General features: G+C 21.7%; 11 protein-coding genes across 11 annotated transcripts; 3 read left to right on the top strand and 8 right to left on the bottom strand.

The window, feature by feature from the left end:
* Window positions 1–340: 340 nt before the first annotated feature.
* On the bottom strand, window positions 341–1,708 carry SRAE_1000034300 (Globin family and Globin-like domain and Globin, structural domain-containing protein; the record flags this gene model as incomplete). Its single annotated transcript, XM_024647165.1, has 5 exons — window positions 341–505; window positions 573–666; window positions 884–1,024; window positions 1,383–1,591; window positions 1,628–1,708. The coding sequence occupies 5 exons, from the start codon at window positions 1,706–1,708 to the stop codon at window positions 341–343; spliced, it is 690 nt and encodes a 229-aa protein (XP_024501270.1).
* Window positions 1,709–7,510: 5,802 nt separating this feature from the next.
* SRAE_1000034200 (Hypothetical protein) lies at window positions 7,511–8,001 on the bottom strand (the record flags this gene model as incomplete). Its single annotated transcript, XM_024647164.1, has 2 exons — window positions 7,511–7,874; window positions 7,925–8,001. The coding sequence occupies 2 exons, from the start codon at window positions 7,999–8,001 to the stop codon at window positions 7,511–7,513; spliced, it is 441 nt and encodes a 146-aa protein (XP_024501269.1).
* A 154-nt stretch (window positions 8,002–8,155) lies between these two features.
* SRAE_1000034100 (28S ribosomal protein S2, mitochondrial) lies at window positions 8,156–8,679 on the bottom strand (the record flags this gene model as incomplete). The annotated part of the gene is made up of 3 exons (XM_024647162.1): window positions 8,156–8,204; window positions 8,253–8,403; window positions 8,451–8,679. 3 exons carry the CDS (start codon window positions 8,677–8,679, stop codon window positions 8,156–8,158), a joined length of 429 nt encoding a protein of 142 aa, XP_024501268.1.
* Window positions 8,680–8,689: 10 nt separating this feature from the next.
* Window positions 8,690–9,126, bottom strand: SRAE_1000034000 (28S ribosomal protein S2, mitochondrial; the record flags this gene model as incomplete). Its single annotated transcript, XM_024647161.1, has 2 exons — window positions 8,690–8,752; window positions 8,797–9,126. The coding sequence occupies 2 exons, from the start codon at window positions 9,124–9,126 to the stop codon at window positions 8,690–8,692; spliced, it is 393 nt and encodes a 130-aa protein (XP_024501267.1).
* A 168-nt stretch (window positions 9,127–9,294) lies between these two features.
* On the bottom strand, window positions 9,295–11,703 carry SRAE_1000033900 (N-alpha-acetyltransferase 35, NatC auxiliary subunit; the record flags this gene model as incomplete). Its single annotated transcript, XM_024647160.1, has 4 exons — window positions 9,295–9,357; window positions 9,418–10,950; window positions 10,990–11,529; window positions 11,599–11,703. 4 exons carry the CDS (start codon window positions 11,701–11,703, stop codon window positions 9,295–9,297), a joined length of 2,241 nt encoding a protein of 746 aa, XP_024501266.1.
* Window positions 11,704–11,919: 216 nt separating this feature from the next.
* SRAE_1000033800 (Alanine-tRNA ligase, class IIc family and Alanine-tRNA ligase, class IIc, anti-codon-binding domain and Alanyl-tRNA synthetase, class IIc, N-terminal domain and Alanyl-tRNA synthetase, class IIc, core domain-containing protein) lies at window positions 11,920–13,468 on the top strand (the record flags this gene model as incomplete). The annotated part of the gene is made up of 2 exons (XM_024647159.1): window positions 11,920–12,060; window positions 12,227–13,468. 2 exons carry the CDS (start codon window positions 11,920–11,922, stop codon window positions 13,466–13,468), a joined length of 1,383 nt encoding a protein of 460 aa, XP_024501265.1.
* Window positions 13,469–13,548: 80 nt separating this feature from the next.
* Window positions 13,549–14,362, bottom strand: SRAE_1000033700 (Nucleoside diphosphate-linked moiety X motif 8, mitochondrial; the record flags this gene model as incomplete). Its single annotated transcript, XM_024647158.1, has 2 exons — window positions 13,549–13,971; window positions 14,027–14,362. 2 exons carry the CDS (start codon window positions 14,360–14,362, stop codon window positions 13,549–13,551), a joined length of 759 nt encoding a protein of 252 aa, XP_024501264.1.
* Window positions 14,363–15,250: 888 nt separating this feature from the next.
* SRAE_1000033600 (Globin-like domain and Globin, structural domain-containing protein) lies at window positions 15,251–16,732 on the top strand (the record flags this gene model as incomplete). The annotated part of the gene is made up of 4 exons (XM_024647157.1): window positions 15,251–15,310; window positions 15,400–15,632; window positions 15,954–16,191; window positions 16,406–16,732. The coding sequence occupies 4 exons, from the start codon at window positions 15,251–15,253 to the stop codon at window positions 16,730–16,732; spliced, it is 858 nt and encodes a 285-aa protein (XP_024501263.1).
* Window positions 16,733–18,382: 1,650 nt separating this feature from the next.
* SRAE_1000033500 (Collagen alpha-5(IV) chain) lies at window positions 18,383–19,391 on the top strand (the record flags this gene model as incomplete). The annotated part of the gene is made up of 2 exons (XM_024647156.1): window positions 18,383–18,544; window positions 18,648–19,391. 2 exons carry the CDS (start codon window positions 18,383–18,385, stop codon window positions 19,389–19,391), a joined length of 906 nt encoding a protein of 301 aa, XP_024501262.1.
* Window positions 19,392–20,240: 849 nt separating this feature from the next.
* On the bottom strand, window positions 20,241–20,874 carry SRAE_1000033400 (Hypothetical protein; the record flags this gene model as incomplete). Its single annotated transcript, XM_024647155.1, has 2 exons — window positions 20,241–20,690; window positions 20,737–20,874. The coding sequence occupies 2 exons, from the start codon at window positions 20,872–20,874 to the stop codon at window positions 20,241–20,243; spliced, it is 588 nt and encodes a 195-aa protein (XP_024501261.1).
* A 1,679-nt stretch (window positions 20,875–22,553) lies between these two features.
* Window positions 22,554–23,324, bottom strand: SRAE_1000033300 (Globin, structural domain-containing protein; the record flags this gene model as incomplete). Its single annotated transcript, XM_024647154.1, has 2 exons — window positions 22,554–23,133; window positions 23,191–23,324. 2 exons carry the CDS (start codon window positions 23,322–23,324, stop codon window positions 22,554–22,556), a joined length of 714 nt encoding a protein of 237 aa, XP_024501260.1.
* Between the last annotated feature and the right edge of the window lie 1,392 nt (window positions 23,325–24,716).

Here is a 24,716-nt window from a genome sequence, read left to right as displayed (position 1 = left end):
TTAAATATATTTCTTTTAACAAAGATAAAAGGAATTTTAAAAAAAAAAAAGTTTTAAATTTATAAAGTAAAATTATTTTTCTGCTTGCCGCGGCTTAATTTAACTTTAATTCTTTTTGTAATTAAAGTTATGTTTTCCAAATATTATATTTCCAATTTTTTTAAATTAATTTATTTGATAACATTATATTAAGAAAATTTAATTTATAATATTTAACTATACATATTTATTTTTTTTTTCAAATATTACAATCAATTAATAAAAATATATTATGAATTAAAGATTTAAAAATATAATTGTGATAAAAAATTATACTATTCATTGTTTTATATATTTTATATCATTGACTTTTTAATATTCCAAGTCTTATCATTTCTTCTCTACATGAATCTTCTAATGTTTTAAGAATAGTTTTCATAACTATACGATAAATATTATCCATATTATCTGTATATCGTTCATCCAAAATTAATTTAATTGAATAAAATAAAGCATCTTCAACTTCCTGTAAAGTGTTAATAAATTAATTTTTAAAAATAAATGTAAATTTTTATATAAATATTTATATTTACCCTAAAAAGTTCCGGTTTGAAGTTTTTTTTAGTTGCATGTTCTTTTCCTTGTTCTTCTAATATTCTAAACATCTCCTGAGGGTCATTTACACTTCTATAAATAAATTTTTTTTATTATATGATTTTTAATACATTAAATTGAAAATAAAATTTAAGTACACAAATAAAAGTTTGCAATATTAATATAAATACAAATAAATAAACAAATAGTAGTATCATTAAAATTGAAATATTTATTACATTTACTATGTCCAATATGTATATATAAAAAAAATGTAATGATGTAATAGTGTAATAAGATAGTAACTTACGTTATCACAGAATCAAGTATTCTCATAACAGCTTCACCATGATTCTGTATTTTTTCATCAGCCATCATTTCATATTTATCTTTTTCTTTGACATTTCCAAATTTGAAGTACTCCCCTAACTCTTGATGTTCGCTTAGTAATCTGAAAGATGGAAAATTAATTATTTTTTAGTGTGTAGACAAATTAATGTAAGGTTAAAGATTTTGTTAAATTTTTTTTTTTTAATATACTAATAGACTTATGAAATCTTTATACAAATTACTATCAACTAAAAATTAATGATAATATTTTAGATAGTTAATTAAAATATAAATTTTAATTACTTTTAACATTAAATTTTTATTAATTATACCAAATTTTATTTTTTAATGAATAATTTAAAAGAAAAAAAAAACCACTTTTTTTTTGTATAATTAATATTATTTAATATTTAAAATAAAAAAAATAATAAAGTCAAAAAGAAACATTATGATGAAGAAAAAAAAATAAAAAAACTTACTGAACAAATAAATTAGTACCAGCATCTCTTGCTCTTCTAGAAATGCCCTTCCAATTTTTTATTAACAGAAATTTTTGTCTTTCCGTTAATGGAATTCTACTATCATTTGTATTTTTATTATTACTACTAATTGTTTCTTTTTCATTAACTTTTTTCATTCCCTCTCCATTAGAATTAGAATTTTTAGTAGGTTCCTTGAATGAATTACTCTTTAGATCGTTATTATTATTATTATTTTGTTTTACCCCAAATGGCGACACTGGCTCATCATTATTGTAACCTTTTTTACTTCGACAACAACATAATAATTTACTTCCTTTCATCATTTAATTAATTCTTTTTAATAAAAAAATTTTTTCTATAATTGAATAAAATATCAGTTATAGAATATTAATCTTTCCTTTATTAGGTTTAAAAAAAAGTGGATTTACATAAATTGAAAAACAATGAGAAGATATTATAGAAATAAGCAATAACAAAAATATAGAAATAATTTTTTCTACTATATATGATACTTTTTACTAGTATTCTCTAAAATTAATCATTATGTAATGGTTTTAAATTTATTTTATTAAAAATATATATATATATATAATATCATTTCATTAAAATAAAAATTAATAACCAATATAATTGCGCAACAGAAAATGTTTGGTATTTTAAAAGAATTTTTTTTTTATTCCAAATCATATATTTTAAAGAGAAAATGGGGAATTTTTTTAAAATACATTTATAGGTAAACATAGAATATAAATCTATTTCAAATAAATTAAATTTATACTAAAATAATGGAATAACTTCATTTAATTCCATAAAATATTTTTGATTTTCAATTTATTAAAAAAAAAGAATCCATATGTTAACATGGTACAATTTATTAATTACAAAATATACAAAAATAAATTTTAATAACAAAAATTAACAGATATTTTTAAATTAATTTTTACTCATTTTTAAAAATAAAAATAACTTTTTACATTAAGTCACAAGTAGATTATTTAAAATAAAAACAAATAAATCTTTATTTATTTAATTATAATTAATATAACAAAATAAATGTATTTTTGGTAACATAAGAATGAAAACAATAAAAAAAAAAAAAGATATTTCTTTGACCACTCCAAATTTTACCCCTAATTCCCCTTTGCTACAAAAGAAAAATTAATAGACAATAAATGAAAAGTCTCTCCATAAGTTTATTTCTCATAAAAATGCTTTACATGTTGTTTGGTAAACTTATAAAAATAATGATAAGTTTATTCTTAAAATAAATAGAAAGACATATTAAATCGCTTATGTAATTTATTTTTTAAAATAATAAAGATGTATTAAAAAATAAACCATTTTGTAGGAAAAAAAAAAAAATTTTTTTTAATAGAAGACATAAATTATTTTAAGAAAAAATATATACATTATAAAGTTTCAAATGATTAATTTTAAATATATATAAAAAATATATATCTAAAAATTAAACAAAATAGAATTGTTTTTAGAAATTTTAAAATAAAAAGACCTATTTAGAAGAGTTCTAAATTAAAGATGCATTGAGTAAAAAAAAAAATTATCTTTTTTTTTATTTTAAATTTTTCTAGCATAAATAATGTTAAGACCTTTAAAATTACATTTTTTTTGTACCTTATTATAAAAAATTCTATTTATCAATAAAAAAAATTTGTAAAAATAGTAAAATATCTTATTATAATATTGTGGATTATTGAAAAAGATAAATTTCAATAGCATTTTAAGTAAAAGTTTATAAAAGTTTTTAAAAATAGATAACAAAAGAGTTACAAATTTGAATATAACATGGACAAAATTGCTATGAATACTAAAAAGATATAGTTAATAGAAATGGAGATAAAAAATGAGATTGAGTGGGACTGATACATGATATGAAAGAAGGTTAGGAAAAAAAATATAGAAAATATTAAATATTAAATATAACAAAGTAATGGGAGATGTAGTCATTTGGCAAAAAGAAAAGTTTGATTAAACTTTACATGATAATATATGCTATTATATTCATTAAATTTGTGTGAAAAACTCTTACTAATTAGGTGTTGTTAATAGAGTCTCTCTTATCACTCTTATAACCATAAATATCTTCATTTAAGGTATAAAAGTGATGAACAAAATATTCTTTTAAACTCCACCTAATAATATTTATTTATTTTTTTTTGTAAATAAGGATGAGGGAGATATATATGCCTAATATTTTCTATGTACATATATATATTTTTAAATTTATATGTTTATATATAATATATATAACAAGTTGAGAAAAAAATACAATTTAAATGAAGATAAAAATAAGACAAATTTTGCAAAAATAAAAAAAAAAAAACAAATATTGTTTAAAAGAAATAAATATTAAACAAAATTAAATAATTAGCAATAAAATTAAAGAAATAATATGTGAAAATTGTTTTCTCCTCAATAAGTATTTTTACTTTAAAATAATATTAATTAAATTTAATAAGTAGTTACTATTTGACGTAAAAGAAGTTAAATATATTTAAAAAAAAGAATATATCAAAAATGAATGGAATTAATTTTTAAAAGATAGGTTATCATTTAATATATCTTAAGGTAACTGATACATGTATAAAAAGTTGTAGAAATAGAAGTGGTTAGTGATCTTAAGTTAGAGGAAAAATGAGTAAAATGATAAGTGGTAATAAGCTTGCAAATATCCCTGGATCAGGATAAATAAAATAACTTTAAAATATTTTAAATTTTTTTTTTTATCTTTATTTTTTATTTTTTATAAATTTAGTTTTTTTTTTCTTTATATTTTACGAAAATTATATTAAACAATGATTTTATTAAATAATTTATTTAATATTATTTTTAATAATATTATAATAATAATAAAATACCATAAAAATACATTTTAAATTGATTTTACTTATAGCTTGTCACTTTATATTAAAAAATAATATATAAAAAGTGATGTATATAAAAAAAAAAACTTTTCTAATTAGTTATATAGAAATATATTATAATGCTTAAATAACTCGTGTACATAGATATAATTTTACAACTATTTCTAATAAAGAAAATATAAAGAAATTACTGTTTGTTAGTACCTAAATGAATAAGTGTATTATGAGTATATTTTGTTATCTCTTAATATAATAGTATGATAAAAGAATAATCTAATTATTAACTTCAATCTTCAAATACATTTACTAATATAATATTATAAAAATTATATGAAAAACTTGTTACCCTTAAATCATGGCAAATAAATTTTTAGAGATATAAAGTGCTCCATAATTTTATATAAAAACTGATGTAATGAGACTCCCATCCAAATCCCGTTGGAGTTTAAGTATTGTCTCCAGAAATTGTAATTTTATATGATGAAATATATTAGCCTTAATAGTATAAGATTATACATATATTTATAAGCAAAACATATTTGAAGAAAAGGAAAACAAAACACTGATATTTGTAAAAAAAAGGAGGGGAAAAATTATCAAAATTGAATGATAGATATGAACAAAAAAAAAATTTTTTTTTTTTCTTTTTTCTTCTTGTTTTGGTGATAAAAAAAAAAGACTATAAAATAAAAAGAAAAAATATAAAATAAAATATTTCAACTTATTTTGGTAAATGAAATATTTTTAGGTAATTTCTAGCTAGAACAACAGTTAATAAGGAGAAATAATTTTTTAAAAAGTTAATAATGAGTAAATATATCTAAAGAAATATGGTAAGTTAGTAAAAGTTTATATTAAAAATTTATTTTAAAGTATTATTTAGGTTAAAGAAAATAAAAGGAAATTTTGTTATATATGTTGATTTTTAATTTTAAACAATAAAATTTTAGACGTATATTATTAGACATGGCATATAATAAATAAAGCTCTTTTAACTTTATCTTTAAAGACCTCTTTTTCGGTTACTTTTTATTTCCGATAACTTATAACTTTAATAATAAGAATATATATATATATTTGATATATTTACATACAACCATCATATACTATCATTTAAAAATGGGAGATCCTCTAAAATAGTTGAATTAAATAAATATAAACTAATTTAAAAAATAATATATCATATATATTAAAAAATTATAATTACAAACTATCATAAAAAAAAATATTAAAAATATTGTTATTTTTTTTTAAAATTATATATTTCAAAAATAGAATTTTTTTTTTCTTATATTATATTAAATTAAGTAAATAATAAATATTTTAACTTAAAAAATAGGTACCTACAATTAAAATAATTATGTCTTAGTTATGTTTTGAAAGTAAGAAATAAAAAAAAAAAATAGAAACTTAATTTAGAAAGTATATAAAAAAGAAATATTTTTCCACATATGTGTATGCATATTTTTAGCAAACTGATTTATTATTAATTACATCTTAATGATTAATAACTTAAAATATCACATACCAATTGAAGTGCTTTCTATATCTTCCCTTTTTCAAAAAAAAAAAGATATATCTTTAAAATTTTGTTTATATTATGTAATAGTTTTTAAGTGCATAAACATATTTTATTAAGAATGAAAAAAAAATTATAATTATAAATTAAATTTTGTTATAATTGGACAAATATTTTGTAATTGTTTATCATAAAAAATGCATTTAAATATGTAAACATTTCAATATAAACTTATTTATATGTAGATAGCATGCATAAATTAATAAATTAAGTATAGAAAAATTAAAAAATATTTTTTAATTATCAACTTATTAACAAAGGTATTAATATTATTAAATTTGATATTTATATAATATTAAATAAGTATCTTTTTTTCTTTATTTATATAGAAATAATGATTAATAATCGCTATGTAAAAATATATATGAAAAACAAAGAAAGATAAAATTTAAGTATGAAGATATAGATAAGTATAAACATATATAAGAACAAATTAGTATTTTTTAATGTTTATGGTTGCTTGCTCCTGGGTAGACTAAAGTTTGCTTGAGTTTAAGTATCAAAAATCTCAACCAATCATGCGATATATCTTTGTATTTTCATTCATAAAGAATAATTTTCAAAATATAAAAATTTTGAAAAAGAAAATAATTTTTTTTTAAAATGAATTAAAAATTTATTTAGTAAGCATTTTATATGAAATTTATAGTATAATAGAAACTTTTAAACTATGTTAATGACTGATAATGTGTAAAAAAAAGAAGATAAAAATAGATATTTCCTTTAAATAAATATTGAATATTAAAATAATATGTCAAAAAAAAAACTTTTAAAATGTTTAATAAAAAATTGCTAATTATTCATATAAAAAAATCAGAACTAATAGAATACAAAAAACTTACATAATAATCTTGTAAAATAATTTATTCAAAAATAAATTTGATTTATTTTTTATAAATAGAAAATTTATTTGAGTAAAAAAAGTTTTCTTTAAAACTAAACAAATTTTTTTTTTTTTAAAAAATGTTTTCATACTATAAATCTTTCTCATTATCTATAACCAATTATTTTTAACTTTTTAAAAATATAATTTTCTTAAACAAATTCTATAATAATACGTTAAAATATGTCTACAAAAACCTATTGATATTTTATCATAAAATGAAAATTATAATATTTTTTTTTCTCTCTATATACATATATATATATTCTTTTTTTTAATTTGATATTAAATATTTATGTTATAATGTGATTTTGTTAATAAACACAAACTCTAAAAGTAGTTTTTTATCTTTAAAATTACTCAAAGAAAAAAAAATAAAATAAAAATTTATAATTTGTATGCAATTGTTGTCAATATTAGTATGAATAGAACTATAACGATAAAATTTCATTGTACATAGTAATATAACAAGAATGATAAAAAAAAAGTAATAGTATATCATGTAACATTTTTTTTCAAAAAAAAAAAAAAAACAATCATCAAAGATATAAGAGATTTGGTAATGATTCATAAATCAATTTAAACAACTAAGGACAAGTCAAGTTCTTTTAATATGTATGTTTTTGTTAGTTTAAATGTATGTTAGGAAACATAGTATTAAAAAAAAATAAAAATTTATGAGATATTTGTTTTTCTAAAGTAACCTAAAAAATATATATATATATATATATAATATTATCAAAAATAAAATTGTATAAAAATAATATTATTCTTTTTTTTATTATCCAAACCAATATGGAGAATGATTATTGTATCCCCAAACACCATTATAATATGGACCTTCTGCAGAAAATTTGATAAATGGATATTTATGAGGTGTTGCGGGTTCATGACGATTCTTATAGGCAATAAATTCTTCCAAGAATGTTTTATATTTTACATGATCAGAATGATATGAACCATAAGATGAATAATAATTTGAAAAACTAGACCATGTATATTTGGGTGGTAAACCACTATTATAATATTTATCTCTAATAAAACCAAAAGAATCAATTCCAGCATTAGCTCCTTGTGGTCCCCAACCAAGTGGTCCATATCCATAATTATTGGTAAATTTAGTTAATCTTTTAAAACGCGAGCCCCTATAAATATAATAATTAAAATTAATTATTTCTCTTGCCATATAACTGACCATAATTTAGAATATACTGTGTTAGCTTCAAAAATAAATAATAACCAACAAGAAAAATAAAAATATTTTGATATCATTATTATTCTATCCAAAAATATAAAATGACTAAATTTAATAAAAATTTCATCTTATTAAACCTGTTATTGTATATATATATAAATAGATACAATGTATAGATTTAGTAATAAATAAAAGAATGTTACTGACTTCATTTGTTTTATCGATAATTATTTAAATTATATATAAATTGATACATTTACTACTACAAGATATAACGATACTATAAAAATTAAAAAAAAATAACACTAGTGAGATTATAAATTATTACAACAAATTATCAAGATTTTTTCCTTTTTCTTGATCAAGCTTTCTTTGATTTTGTCCTCTTATAACAGCTTCACGGAAAAGTTTCATATAATATCTAACAGCAAATGCTGTATCATCATTTCCAGGAATAGGATATGTAATATAATTTGGATCTAAATTTAAAAAATTAATTAAAATAATTTTATTTAAAATTATATACCTGAATTTGAGTCACAAATAGCTATTGTAGGAATTGCCATTTTAGCTGCTTCTATAACAGCTGGATGTGTTTCCAAAATAGAAGTAAGTGTTGTTGTAAATACAATAACATCAGGTACCCTTACAGGTGATCCAAATAATGTATTAATATTTGTCAATGTTCCTTCTTGCCATTTTCTTGTATGACAATATTGTCCTATTTCTTTTGAAATTTTTTCAATATGAAGCATATTAGTACGATCAGATGAGACAAATAATACCATTCCACCACGATAAACAACATGTGCTAAAAAATTTAAAGCTCTTAAAAGGTATTGTTGAGTGATACGAAGATCAAAAATACATACACCAAGCCTTTCTCCATACAAAGCCCATTTCATATTCTCTGATAAAGTTCCTATTTTATGCCCAAAATGAACTTTTCTTCTAAATAATTCATTTATTGTTACCAATTCACTCATTTTAAAAAAATCATCTTCATGAAGTTTTGTATCAATATAAGGAAGTAAATCTCTTGGTCTAGTTGTTGCTTTTGTTAAAATTTCATTTGTAGGAATATTCTCAATTTCTTCACTTTCTAAATTACATCTATTTGGAATACTACATGATAAAAATTGCACTCTATTTATAAATTTTGAAGGAAAGAAAGTTAAACGTTTTAATGGAGAATATATCATTTTCCTGTAAAAAAAAATATATAATATTTTTTAATTCTATAATATTGAAGAAAAAAAAAAGTAAAAAAAATGGTGAAAGAAAAACACCTTTAAGTCAAAAATAAAAATAATAATACATTTATCTATAGTTAATTTGTTATTAAAAATAAATAATAATTTTGTTTCCTTCTAGACAAGATTAATAATAGGAAGAGAGTAAAATTCTTTGTTCTGTGTAAATTTAACTTTTTTCTATAAAAAAAAAGATAAGAAAAACTTTTTTTTATAATAAATAATTATTATAAAACATACCGTTGGCACTTTTTGCAATTTTAGTAAATTGGTAGCGACTTTATTCTTTTTACAAATATAATTCAGATGTTGAATTATTTTCATATCAGGATGATTATAATCTGAAGGAATTCTGTTGAGGTAAGTTACACACCTGTTAAGAGCTTGCAAAGAATTTTCATATAATGTTATCAATGATACCTTATTACCAGTATAATCTTCTTTACTTTTAAAATATTTTTGATAATCAATATGAAAAAAATTAATTAATGGTCCTAATGGACTGAATCTAATATTGAAACGATACTCTTCATGATCCATTGATGGATTTTTAATTAATCCTTGTCGTTTTAAAGCATTAACCAAGAAAAAATAACTTTTGTAGAGATAAATTAATGATGTTCTTAAAATAAATTTAAAATTGACACCTTCAATATTTGGAAATGTTAAAGCAGTATTACCATGTAATTTGTACATTTTTTTTGTAACTGTTTCTAAATTACCACCCTTTATTAATATTGCCTTTTCATTTTCCATAAAATTTATTGTCTGTTCATAAATAGCTACCTTTTGAGGGTAACATATTTCAAAAAGATACCAGTAGATGTAGTCGAATTCGTATGGAAGATATAAATCTGTTCTAAAACCTAGTTCAAAATAATCAGCAGATAAATCAAGTAGAAGATTATTAATATGATATGAAAATTTTCCATTTAATTGTATATCATTAGTAAAACGTTGTTCTAGTAATCTATCAAAATGAGTAACATACGGTAATGCACCAAAAGCTTCAGCAATATTTGATGAAATATTTTCCATTTGCCTACTAATATTTCTAGTATAATTTTGAAAGATATTAGCATAAAGATTTACAATAACTTTACAATAATCACCCCATTCTTTTTGTATAGTATTAAGAATCACTTCATGAAGATTTCCATTACGATTAAAAAGTCCTATAGCAGTATCTAATGATATATTACGAAGATAAAGATCATGTAAACTAATTGTACCAAAAAGTTTAGATTCTAATGGTAAAAGAACAAGATGAACAAAACATCTTGTAATAAGACAACTATTATTTCTTGAATAATTTTTTAGAAATGCTCCTATAGATTCAACATCATAAATATCTTCTTCATTAATATTTGTAATCTCTTCCAATTTAAATGTTATTCTTCTTAACTCTTCATAAGCATTATTTCGTGAGGTACATTTAAGACGTTTAGGAAATGTAGCAGGAAGAATATATCTATTAACTTCAGGTTGAAAACAAGAAAGCCATTCATAATTACTATCATCACCATTTTCAGGTTGTAAGCCATAACTTATAGTTTGATTTGAAGCTTTAATGCTAGCTTTAAAAGTTGCTACTAGTGTTTTAGCTTTTTTAAAATTTATATTTCCTATCTCTTCATTATCAGATAATGGAAGAAGAAATTTAAGTAATAATATCATAGTTTCTAATGATCTTAATCTATATAAAATAGTAAGTTTTCCTTCTCTAACATCAACAGAATCCCCATCATTAAATTTATTTAATTCTTTTGCTATCTGTAATTGATTTAATACAGTGCCCATATCCAAACTAACATTAGCTTGCCTTCTATAAGAATGAATAATAATATCTTCCTCAGAATATGTATTCATCGCTTCTATAACATCAGCAAAAATAGTTGAAATTGTTAAAAAAGCATTCATAGAAGCTTTTAAAACGGGATTTACAATAACATTAGGATCATGTAACAAAACATTGGTATAAAAACTTTGATCTAATGGTATAAGATTAAGCCATGAAACAAAACAACCCCATGTTGCATCAATAATAGCTACTATTTCTCTTGAACTCATATTTTCAACATCAATAGATCCATTATGTAAAGAATTCTCCAGACCTTGTGTTGGTGGATCAATGAAAACCATCCCACTATCCATTTGAGCATTCATCATATCAACAGCTTGCATTGCTTCATTTAATGAAAAATCTGGACAAATTGATAAAACAGATGATTTTAATGTTTCACATGCTTGGTAAAAAATATCTGTTATATCAATTTCTTCAGATTCTCCTTCTTTTTCAGCATTCTTCAAAATATTTTGCACTTTTTCCGGAATATCTACCTTTGTTGACATCTAAAATATTATGTTAATTAGCAGTAAATAAAAAATACTATATCGGAATGATAAAGATTCAAAACATACTAAATTCAGAACAACATTAATGTTAAAAAAAATTTTTAGAACAAAAATAAATCGATTAAAAAATATACAACGTGACTGAAATGATTTTAGTAAAAAGGACATCATGTTAAAACAACAAAAATGAATCAAATTTAAACATTACGTATAAAAAATAACCAAAAACATTGAAAATTATTAATAAGAGATATGGGCTACCAAACGTGACATTATATTCAACAGAGTTTCTCGTCAAGACTTTTTGTTTTCTTTTTTTTTAAGTTTTATAAGTTATTTTTTAATTATTATCTAGGAATATATATATTTTTTTAAATAAAATAAATTATGCCTTATCTTAACTCACATCAACTTAGATCTTCATTCATAGAATTTTTTAAAAAATATAATCATTATCATTTTCCATCATCTTCAGTTGTGCCAAAAAATGATAATACTATTTTATTTACTAGTGCCGGAATGAACCAAGTATGTTTTTATTTTAATTTTTTTAATTTTATATTAATGTCAAAAATATATTTATCTTTCTTAGACTATTAATAATATGTCCAACACATGTATATTTTATATAAACAACTAAATTTTAAAATTAATGTATTTTCATATGTTATATAACAAAAAAAATTGTTTTTAGTTTAAATCTATTTTTCTTAATCAACTTCCTGAGAATGATCCTATGAGAAATTTAAGGCGTGTTGTTAATTCTCAAAAATGTATACGTGCTGGAGGAAAGCATAATGATTTAAATGAAGTTGGAAAAGATACTTATCATCATACATTTTTTGAAATGTTAGGAAATTGGTCATTTGGTGATTATTTTAAAGAAGATACTTGTAAATATGCCTGGAGTTATTTGACTGATGTTTTGGGGATTTCTCCTGATAGATTGTATGTATCATATTTTGGTGGTGATACTAAATTAGGATTAGAGGCTGACCTGGAAACTAGGGAGATTTGGAGTAATATTGGTGTCAAAGATAGTCATGTTGTTATTGGAAGTAGCAAAGATAATTTTTGGGAAATGGGTGTAACTGGACCATGTGGACCATGTTCAGAAATTCATATTGACAGGATCATAGGAAGAGGCAATATGAGTCATCTGGTAAATAAAGATGATCCAAATGTTGTGGAAATATGGAATCTTGTTTTTATGACACAAAAAAGATTACAAAACGGTATTATTGAACCATTAGGTGGAAAGTTTATTGATTGTGGAATGGGATTTGAAAGATTACTTTCTATTATTCAAGAGAAACCTTCAAGTTATGATACAGATTTATTTTCACCTCTTATGAAGGAAATAGAAAATTTTCAGATAGAAAAATTTTCATATCAAGGTACCATAGGAAATGATAAAGTTGGTATTCAAGATACAGCATACAGATTGGCAAGTGATCATATTAGAGCCATATCTATATCAATTGCTGATGGTGTCCGACCATCATCCAATGATCATGGTTTTATTTTAAGACAACTTATTAGGCGTGCCGTATATACAATGAAAAAAAATTTAGGATGCCCAGAAAATTCATTTAATAAACTAGTTCCAATAGTTATTGATAGTTTAGGTGATGCTTATCCTGAGTTACGTGGAAATGAAAATTTAATTCGAGAAATAGTAAATAATGAAGAAATAAAATTTTGGAAATTAATTAAAAATAATGATAAATTAGTAAGAAAGTCAATTCAATCAATTGAAAGTAAAATTATTCCTGGAGAAGTTGCATGGAATCTTTATTCAACAAATGGTGTTCCTATTGATGTTGTTAAAAGTATAGGTATGGAGTATGGTAAAATTGTTGATATCATTAAATATGAAGAACTTTCTAAACAGTATAGAAAAAAAGGAAATACATTAAAAAAATCAGTTGTTTGAAAAATAATAATGAACTATAGGTAAATAATGTATATATAGGATATAATTTTTTAATAAATACTATTTGTAAACCTATTTTTTTAAAATTTTAAATCAACTTTTGATTTATAAATTTCAGGAGTAAAGTATAACAAAAATTGGTGTGTAATTACACCAGTTAATCCCCAAATTCTATAAAAATCCGGCCTAGTAAAATTGTCTTGTCTAGCATGTAACACTTTATAGTGTTTACTTTCATAGTATGGTATTTTTAAAGAAACTTTTAACTTCAAAAATGAATAATGATGATTTGTAACAAGTTCCATAATAGGAACAGCTATGACTACATCAACTTCCTCTGTTACAGAATGAAGATGTTTTATAGCATCCGGAGTGATAACTTGTCCTACAATAGGAGTAATAGCATATGTCATTTCTTTATCAGCTATGGGTTTCATTAATGTCCACACATCTATGTCATGACTTTTTAAATTTATCTCTTCCTGAGCTTCACGAAGTGCTGCCTAAAAAAAAAAGGAAATGTTTATACAATAGTAAAAAAGAAATTTATCCTGTTACCATTTCCCATGTTTCGTTTGAATCTAATCTTCCACCAGGAAAACATATTTGTCCTTTATGTGTCCTCATTGACATAGATCTTTGTGTATAAATTAAATGTGTCTCATTATCAATGTCAACCAATGGCACCAAAACAGAACAATCTCCATTTCTTCTTTCAATATTCCCATTTTTAAATCTATCTGAAATAGAAGAATTAAAGTTATCTTCTTTTTCTTTGAGTGTTTGTGATATTCTAGAAAAGTGTTTGATAAATTTTTCTTTTCTATTTTCTGTGATAATTGATGAATAAGTACGTAAAAATTTTGGAAAAAGATTTCGTTGACGATAAATCATAATGTTATTATTAATAAATTTGATAAGATTAGTATGATGTATAGAAACAGGTATTTTGAAGAAGGATTTCAAAGGTACGTGTTTTATTATTATAATTGTTTATTCTTGCTCCAAATTTCTTTTTAAGACAAAGTTAATGTGTTATTAAAATTAGTAATTAAAAGATATATAATTTGATAATTTAAAAATAGATTAAACTTTTATTTAGAATTTTAAGTTAACTTATATACATATACATATAAATATATATTATGTATACAATTGATTTTCAGTGTTTGCTCTAATAAAATTTTATGATATTTTTAAAATTAAAAGATATGAAAGATAAATATAATAGTTTTACCAAGTAACGTGAAAATGTGTAAGAATTATTGTTCATCATGAAAAAAGTATTCTCAAAAGAGATTAAAAGAAACATGTCAAATAAAAAAAATTGTACATATTATATGGTTTATGTTATAAAAAAAAGTTATTTAAATTATAAAAACATTCAAAATATTTCGTCAAAATATAAATGTTCAATGGAAAATTTAAACATTTTCTTAAAACAGTAGTTATAAATTACATAAATGTTAAAGATTAAAGTTCTTTTTTTAAAAGTTAAAATAAAAATATTTACATAAATTTATTATATTGAAACATTAAAAAAATAACTTTTTATGTCTCACAAGAATGCTAACAAATAATAGTACAAATTTTTATGCTTTTTAAAATTTATTTATCTTATTTTTCACTTTATATAGATATTTAAAAAAAAATTTGATTTTATTTCTAATTTTATTTCTTTAAAAAGTATCTTTTATATAATATGCTTATTTATTTGTAGTTAAAATATAAAAAGTTATTTATAGATTTTAAATAGAGATATAATATATATTTTTATTAGAAATGAATTTTTCTCCAAAAAATGCTAAATTTGAGCATTCTAAATGCTGGTGTATCCAGGAAGTAAGTGCAAATTTTTACATTTGAATCTCTTTATATTTCTATTACTTTTTGTTTAACTATTTTTAATATTTTTTTAAATTCTTTTATAGCCGTCAAAAGAAGGAAAAAGTTTAAGTCAAGCTAATTTATTTATGAATATAGAAACAAATACTGTTTTTCCTGTAACTGGTGAAAGGAGAAAACGAAGTCAATCTGTTTTTGCTAATTCCACCATTTCAACATCCTCTACTGGAATGCCGTTAGACTCAGATACTCTTAAAAAATTAGAAATTTTTTTTGATACTAAAGAATCATCTAATGATGAAAATAAAGTGTTTTTAAGGTAAGTGTTAATTATAAAAAAAGTTAAAGTAAAATATAATTAATTATTTTGTTCTTAATTTTTCACTACTATATAAAGTTATCATTAAAAAGTGATTAGTTAAATGTCAATATTTAATAGTTAACAGGTTTTAATGAATAAAAGCTGTTGATGAAAAAATTTAATTTGCAACATTTTTGTAAAGTAAAAGATAATTATCTAACATCTCTTGACATGTTTAAAAAATATTCGGAGTTTTTTGATGGTTATTTGTACTACATTTTTTTTTGTCTTATTTTATATTTCAATATATATAATTATAATATATATATATATTTATAGGAAATCTACTCAACCAAAATTTGCTATAACTGGTGACTTGAATCCTCACCAAATATATCTTGTTAAACGGGCATGGGTAAAAACATTAAATAATTATAATGAAGATGAACTTGAAATTTGTAGTCAATTGTTTATTAAAATTTTTCAATTAGATCAAAAACAAATGAATTACTTTGAACTTGGAAAAGTACCTTTAGAAGATTTGCGTCATAACCAAATTTTCTTAGATCATGTCAAGGTATGTGTTATCTTTGCGATATTTATATAGATTAAAATATCGTAATTGTATTGATAAGCGAATGTCTGTATGATCTTTACTTGAAATTTATTAGGTATCCTTTGCGCTATGTAATGTACCATTTTTGTATATCGCACGTTTTTTATAGTTTAAACTTTTATCTTAAATCATAGTTTTGTGATGTGATTATATATATAAAGTATTTTCTTTACAGTTATTTCAACCAAATTTGTCAAATGTAATGAAATATTTGAGTAGGGCAACTTTAATGAGCAAGTATCTTCAACAGATGGGTGGAAAAATAATGAGATATACAAAAGTTTCATATAAAGGTTCATTTTGGAAACTTTTTGAACAAGGAATTATTGATGTAATTGGAGGATATCATGCTGGAGATGAAACAATTCAAGCTCTTTCTATATTAGCAAGTTTTTTTACAGAACAAATGCGAATTGGTTATAAAATTGAATTTAAATTACAAGAAGCTGCTTTAAAGATTGTTCTTCAACAAGAAAAGAAAAAAAGTAAATTTAAAAAATAAGAAAAAAACAATTTAAAATTATATATATAAATATATATAATTTGTTTATTCCAAATATTAGAAAAAATAACCAACATTTATTGATATGTGTAATTTTAAGGAAAACAAAACCATAATATTTCTTCTTTTTTTTTTTTTTTGATATCCTTCAAAAGATATCAATATAATTTTTGGTAAATATTCATTTATGTAAATAATAATTATCAAAAGTTTGCTTCAAATTCATTTACTAAAATTTTAACAGGATTTATGGTTGATTATTAAAGAAAAAGGATTTAAATCTTACTAAAGAATGAAATCAGTTCCCTTCAATGAATATGAATGTTATGACAACACTTTCATGACTAACAAACATAATAAATATATTTCATTTGATTTTGTTATTATTATAATAATGTCTATTCTTTATTACTTATTATTCTTCATTAATTAAACAAGATAACAATCAAAATGAAGAAAAATTTTATTATTAAAAGAGATGTACTTAGATATGATTGAAAAGTTTATCTGGACTTGCCGATCAACTTATCTTATTTTATATGATCAATGATCATAATCCTGAGAATAATATTAAATGTGTCCTTGTATTTTATATTAATAATAATAATAAAATATTAAATAACAAATCTTTTTATAAACTATTATTTATAAAAACTATATGTAAAAGTAAATTAAATAAAAAGTTTCATACAATAAAAAATGTTCATTGAATAACTTTAAATTAATTTATATAATATCAAATATTTGGAATAAAAAAAAAAAAATTATTTTCTCAGACAATAAAATTTTTTTTTTGGTATTTTAATTTTACTATGTTAGACAAACATACCAAAAAGTGATAATAAAAATGATTTATCTATATTAATGATAAAATAGATTAACTTTTCTTAACAAAAATTTATGTAAAAATTTTTCTTTTATTACACCACAGAAAGTACCATCTTTATTTAAATATATTATAATTATATGTATAATAAAAATGTGATAATATATTATATTAGAAATTAAAAAAAAAAAAATTTTAATTTTTATAATTGTATTCTTTATTATCAATATATGTTAAGTTATAGCATGATTTGCTTTTTTTTTACTATATGTTAAATAAAGAATACAATTGTTATTATTATTTTTAATAAATAAATAAAAATAATGATACGTTAAATATTATATTGTATAATTTTTATCCACTTTCAATATGAAGAATTTTGATATATTTTTTTATAGTTTTATATGAAAAGCCATATTAATAAATGTTTTGATTGGTATAATTGATATGTTAGATCGTATATGATTGTTTTGGTTCTTTCTTATAACACTATAATTATGTATACAAGATATATGTAATAATTCTTACCATATGTAATATATGATTAGAGATAGCGAAAACACGTCTATATGTGGAGATGGATCGCCTCTGGGATATCAGAGCCGGTATCAGAGGGGTGTAGTGCCGGTTTATAGGGATTTGCTATAATCAAGTAGGAGGTGTCTACATGACCCACATGCTCCGATGATATGGGTCGAGCTTGGTCTGATTGAGAGTATATAAGACATGTACGGCAAATTTATAATCACAGTCGTACTGCTCCTTGTTTTCTTCTTTCCTTCTCAGAAGAGGAACTTGGCGTTGTCGAAACTTAATTAGCAGTTATGGAAGCTGACGGTCGTCTAAAGGCCTACAAATTTGTTGCCTATACAGCAGTCACTTTGAGTGTTGTTGCTGTTTTCAGTGTTGTTGTGACACTTCCTATGGTCTATAATTATGTAGCACATGTCCGAAGACAAATGCATCATGAGATTTCATTCTGCAAGGTAATAATTTTTAAAAAATTTTTTTAATTTTTTTTAAAATCATAAATATATATATATAATATATTATATTTTGAACTATATTTATTTTTTAATATTATTATAGGGATCTACTAAAGATATCTTTGTTGAAGTCGCACATTTGAAATCTCTTCCAGTCAACGGAGGAAACCGTACACGTCGTCAAGGTGGGTATGGAGCTGAACCAGCTGTAAATAATGAACCAAAAGTTTCATGTGAAGGATGTTGTCTTCCAGGACTTCCTGGTCCACAAGGAGCACCAGGAAAACCAGGAAGACCAGGAAAACCAGGAGCTCCAGGACAACCAGGTACTCCAGGAAAACCACCACAAACTCCATGTGAACCAGCTACTCCACCACCATGTAAACCATGTCCACAAGGGCCACCAGGACCACCAGGACCTCCAGGACCACCAGGAGACCCAGGTGAGCCAGGATCACCAGGACGTTCAGGAGTTGATGCTGCACCAGGAACTCCAGGACCAAGAGGACCACCAGGACCACAAGGTGAACAAGGACCACCAGGAGCACCAGGTGAACCAGGAATTCCAGCTGTTTCTGAACCACTTGTACCAGGTGAACCAGGTGAAGTTGGAGAACCAGGACCACAAGGACCACCAGGACCTCCAGGAGCACCAGGAAAAGATGGTCCACCAGGAGCTCCAGGACCTAAAGGAGCTCCAGGTCCAGATGGACCACCAGGAGCTGATGGAGCAAATGGACCTCCAGGACCACCAGGACCAGCTGGAACACCAGGAGAGAAAGGAATCTGTCCAAAATACTGCGCTATCGATGGAGGAATCTTCTTCGAAGACGGAACTCGCCGTTAAAAACCATCCAACTAACAATCGTTGTAATCTTATTTATTTCCCATTAGCCGTTGTTGGTAGATTTGAAGGAGACGTATTGTATATAATATTTAAGATTATTAAAGTTTTCTTTTCAATATGTAATATCAAAAAATTAAAAGAAGAACTTTTTTTGTGCAATAAAATCTCATTGTATGAGAGTTATATCAAAAAAAAAAATATTATCTTCAATCGTCTTTAGATTATTTATTTTTGTTTCTTCAACTCTACTCTCAACAGTCCACTGGACGAATAAATTAATATTAATTTAATTAAAATATTATTTTTATAAATCTCTCTCGTTTTTTATTTTTTAATCAAGAATTTCTTATTTTTGTAGTGAAGTTTAGAATTAATTTTTTTTATAATGCTTACTGGTTTATTTATAAAAAATGACGAGAAAAAATCATGAACATTTATATTTAACTATATTTTGTTTTTAAAATTAATTTTTTTTATCTCTCATTAATTTATCAGTACACATTGTAATGAAGATTAGTAATTGACAGATCTTATTTTATTTGGAATACACAATTTCTGATTAATTATTTTCTTTTTAATATAAATGATTTTCATTGAAGTATGTAAATACATTTAATAAAATGTGTTTAGGTAATAATAAAAAAAAATTTGTATTATAAAAATATGTATTTATGATAAATATATTTAGGACATTTTTCTATTTTTTATAATTGATATCATACAAATTTATTTATTTTAAATTTTATTATAGCCTAAATAAGTAAGAAATTTTAAAATATGCCTCGTAATTTTAATAATATATTATAATCTTTTTTTTTAGTTATAAAAAAGGTACTTTAACATTTATCTTTATCGATGATATGGTTTTTCGTATTTTGAAGTATTTTCTTGATTAAAAACAAAATTCCATAATTGGGATTCTCCCATTCGAAGGAAATATAAATCTTGATTTAACTCATAAATATATTTCATTACATTTTTTCTTTGTACAATTAAACAAGTTAATAACATTACAAATCCTGTACATAGAAATACTATTCCTGTTATCACAAATTCATATTCTCGTTGTTGAGTAAGTATTATTATTCCTGATATCATTAACATTATGCCACAAATAAATAAACCAGCCATTGCAAGAACTGTTGTTACTGATGATGGTCCATCTTTATTATGTCTACCTTCTATTTCATATTTACTAAATTTAGGTATATCCATAATTTTTAAAGAATCTGCTCTTGATAATGTATATTTTCTTTTAGGATATGTTAAATTTGATTTAACAGAGTTAGGAGATAATGTCTTAAAATATTTATTTTTTTAAAAAAAATAAAAAAATTTAACTTACAATTTTTTCATTTAATCTTCCATTTAGGTATGGGTCAATGTGTAATTCTAAAATATTAATTGTTTCATCTTTATCATCATCTGAATCAAGACCATAATTTGTATAAAAATCAGGTTCTTTTTTTAGTATTTGTGACATAGCTCTATCTAGTATCAGTAAAATAATTGTAAAATGAAGTAAAATTATAAAAGTGTGTGTTAAAGACACCTATAGGGGCCAAGTATCATATTTTGTCAGTTGGTGTGTCCTAGTTATAAAAAAAAAAATTTTTAATATATGCTTGTAAGCAAATATGAGTAATCAGTAGTAATCGATTAAGCAAACATGAAACTTTGTCAAGCTTTCTGGAAAAAGTATTGTTACTTTTTTTTTAAGAACCAAGTAAATATATAAATATTTAATAAAAATCATTCTTTATAAAAAGGTAGCTATTGAATATAAAACTAGATTAAATGCTTATGTTTAAAAGATAATTTTATCATATAATCTCAAAAAATATGATATATAATATTTATTTATATTATTCTTGTAATATTTTATACTTCTTTTGTTAATTTAAAAGTATTAACTTTTTTTTTAAATATAACAAATGTAGTTTGAACTCCAGATTATTTGGTCTATTAAAAAATTTATTTTTATTTTTTTTTGTATTTTTTTTAAAAAGAAAAATAAAATATTTTTTTTGTAATTAAATTTTATTATTGAAAAAATAAAAAAATAATAGATTTTTAATAGAAAAAATATCGTTAATTTTTTATATGTTGTTTTATAGTAAAACATTATGTTACATTAATAGATAAATTTTTTAAGTAATTTGTTTTTTCAAATATTCAAAGAATTTTGTAAGAACATTCCTGTTACAATGATTAATAAATTCAGTAATTATGAAACTTTAAAATTATATCAAAATATTGAAATTAAAAACATTTTGTCACAATTTATATAAATAAAATATTTTAATATTATATATAACTTATCAATTATAAGTATTGTGTTTTTTTTTCATGAAGCAAATATTATAATTTAAACAAAATAATCACAAGTTTCAATAAACATTTTTTTTCCTTTACAACATTTTATCAATAATTATAAATATAATGTGATAATACATTTCTATTAAAAAAAGTCTTTTTTAGTTTGAATAAAAAATTATTTTTTATAAATAAAATGACATTTAATATTAATATTACTCATAACAAGTGTTATAATGCTTTTCTTTTTAACTTTTTGTTTATTGTATATTATTGATAAAGATATTTTATAAAATTTCAATATTTGGTCCCTTACAATATTATTATGTTTTTTTTTAAATATATTATAACTATTTAATTATAAATCTTCAATTTTGTTGTCAAAAAGCTTATCAAAATATAAATTATGTTAAAAAAAAACGAAAGAAAACGATTGATTATTAATATTTTAAGTGGGAGTTAATAATTTAAGCAACATAAAAATAATCTTGCTTCATTTGGTATTCACAAAATTAATTTATGTAAAAATGTATATGATTTTGTAAAATAAAATTTTGTTAATTAATTTAAATATTTAAAAGATTATAAAAAAAATTTTAAGCTCCTTAAAATATCTTATTAAATTTGTAAAATTTACTAGATATATAAAAGAGAAATGATTCTATAATTACAAAATTAGAGATAATTAAATTTTTCATGATAATTACAAGCATTTAATTATTATTTTTAATGTCACTTGATAAAAGCTTCTTTGGAAAGATTTTTTTTTTGGATAGAAGTAGGCTATGTATATTATTGTCTGAAATAAAAAGTTGATGTCTTATCAAAAATATATAAAAAAAAATTTTAAAAGTCAGCAGGACATGGACTAATTCCATCATTTTGAGATCTACTAACTTCACGATCATGAAGGCGTACAGATTTCATATGATCCTCGTACTCAACTATAAGTATTGTTATTAAGAAATGTGCTAATTTTGTAAAAGCACTTAAAAATTTTTCTTTACTATTTTCACAATCAAAATTAACTTCTTCTCTTATTAATTTTAAAATATTATTATGCCATATATCAAGAAATGTTGGTTTAAAACCATAAGGAGAATATTGTATATGTATAGCTCCTAATACTTCACTATCTTTTCTAACTAATGATTCTTCTAAATGATTTTCAACTATTTGTTTAGTAAAAAAATTGCAATTTCCTTTTGCCATGCACTTTAATTTTGGCCATTCCGACAGTTCAGGAATATTAGGATCTCCCATTCTGCAATTAATTACATCTAAAAGTTTTGGACTCTCTTTAATTGAATTTAACATAGTTCTTAAAAAAAGATCCGGTATCTGCACCAAAACCGTATTTTCCCAATACTTTTGAATTATAACTTTTTCTTCTTTTGTCAATGTAAATTTAACAAGATGTGATTTTCTGTATTTGTTAAAAAAAAATTAAATTAAAAAAGATACTTGAATTAAATAAACATACGTCTTTGAGTTGGCACTTGGTCTTCTTTCAAATTCATGATTAGCCTTGAGACAATCATTAGAAACAGCGCTTTTCTTATTAATTTCATTATCAATAGAAGTATCCTGTTGTATTTTTGCCTGTGTACAACCCATTGTCAAAATCTTAGTACTTTTTACACAAACTTTGAAAAGAATAATAATTTTAAAAAAATTAAAACTTTTTTAAGTAAACTTTAGAAATATAGTTTTTTTTTTTATTTCTCTATAAAAGTAAAATAGTATTTAGAATATTAATTATGATATAACTTTTTATTAAAAAATATTTTTTTTTCTAGAGTTTTTTTTTATATGATAAATATTAAAAGAAATATAAAGTACTAGAATGTTAAATATTTCACAAAAAAAAAGAAAAGTTAAAGTATATTTTATTATAGCTATGTTTCTGTACTAAATTTATAAATAAACAGTAGAAATAAATGTAGAGGAATTATATGTCAATAAGTGAAAATAATAACAAGTAAAATAAAAAAAAACAGTTTAACTTGAAGTGCTAAAAATGAAAATTTAAAATAAATTAAAATTTTTTAAATTGTTATCTTTTTTATGAAGATGATAATTTAAAGAGGAAAAATAAATAATAGAAACTATTTGATAGAGATAATTTTTATAGAAAAGAAAACAATTAATTAATAATTTATAATAAATAAAATTGTTTAAATATTTATAAAAAAAAAAAATCAAAAACACATAAGTATATTTTTTTTTCTAGTAAAACATCATATTTTTTTTATAAAAAAGAAAATATAATATTTAAATAAAATTTCCAAATCATCTATAGCTATAGTTTTTAACGTAAAATTTTTTTTCCTTTTTGTTATATAAAATGTCGTTTTATATTTTAACTATTACTATCATACCTTTAATTCGTGATAAATTGATGCACGATATATTATAAAATATTAGAAAATGAAAATTTTTGTTTTGATAGTTATTTAAAAAAAAAGACTTAAAAATCCGGGCTTAATTAAGCATTTGCTAAATTTAAGTTTTTTTAAAAAAATAAATAATTTTTTTAATAATTTTATTAATAAATATATGATAAAGTAAAATAAAAAGTGTTGGTTAATTTAAATTAATAGGTGTTTTTTTGAAAATGATTAGATAAAAGAAATGTCAAAATATGATTGATAATGACACCCTATTTAATTTTTTTTTCTTTAATAAATGAAGGTCATATTAATGAAAATGTACTATAGACATTTATTTTTAATTTATAAAATACAAATAACAAAAAATAACATTTTATTATATATTATAAAAAAAAAAATGTTGATAGTAAATTTTTATGTTGTAAAATTTATGATATATTTATGAAAATTCCTTAAAGCAATAATGTACTCCATTATTAGAAGCGTAATAAAGATAAAATTGTATTTAAAATGTCTAAGAAAAAGTCATAGAAATATGAAAGATTGAATTATGACAATTAATATTTTCTTTAAATACCCTTGTCTATAGTTATTTTAATCGTGATTTTATAAATAA

This window comes from Strongyloides ratti (assembly GCF_001040885.1).
Source record: "Strongyloides ratti genome assembly S_ratti_ED321, chromosome : 1".
NCBI classification, from domain to species: domain Eukaryota; kingdom Metazoa; phylum Nematoda; class Chromadorea; order Rhabditida; family Strongyloididae; genus Strongyloides; species Strongyloides ratti.
The sequence above is the reverse complement of the archived record's forward strand: the minus strand, read 5'-3'. Positions and strand labels throughout refer to the sequence as shown.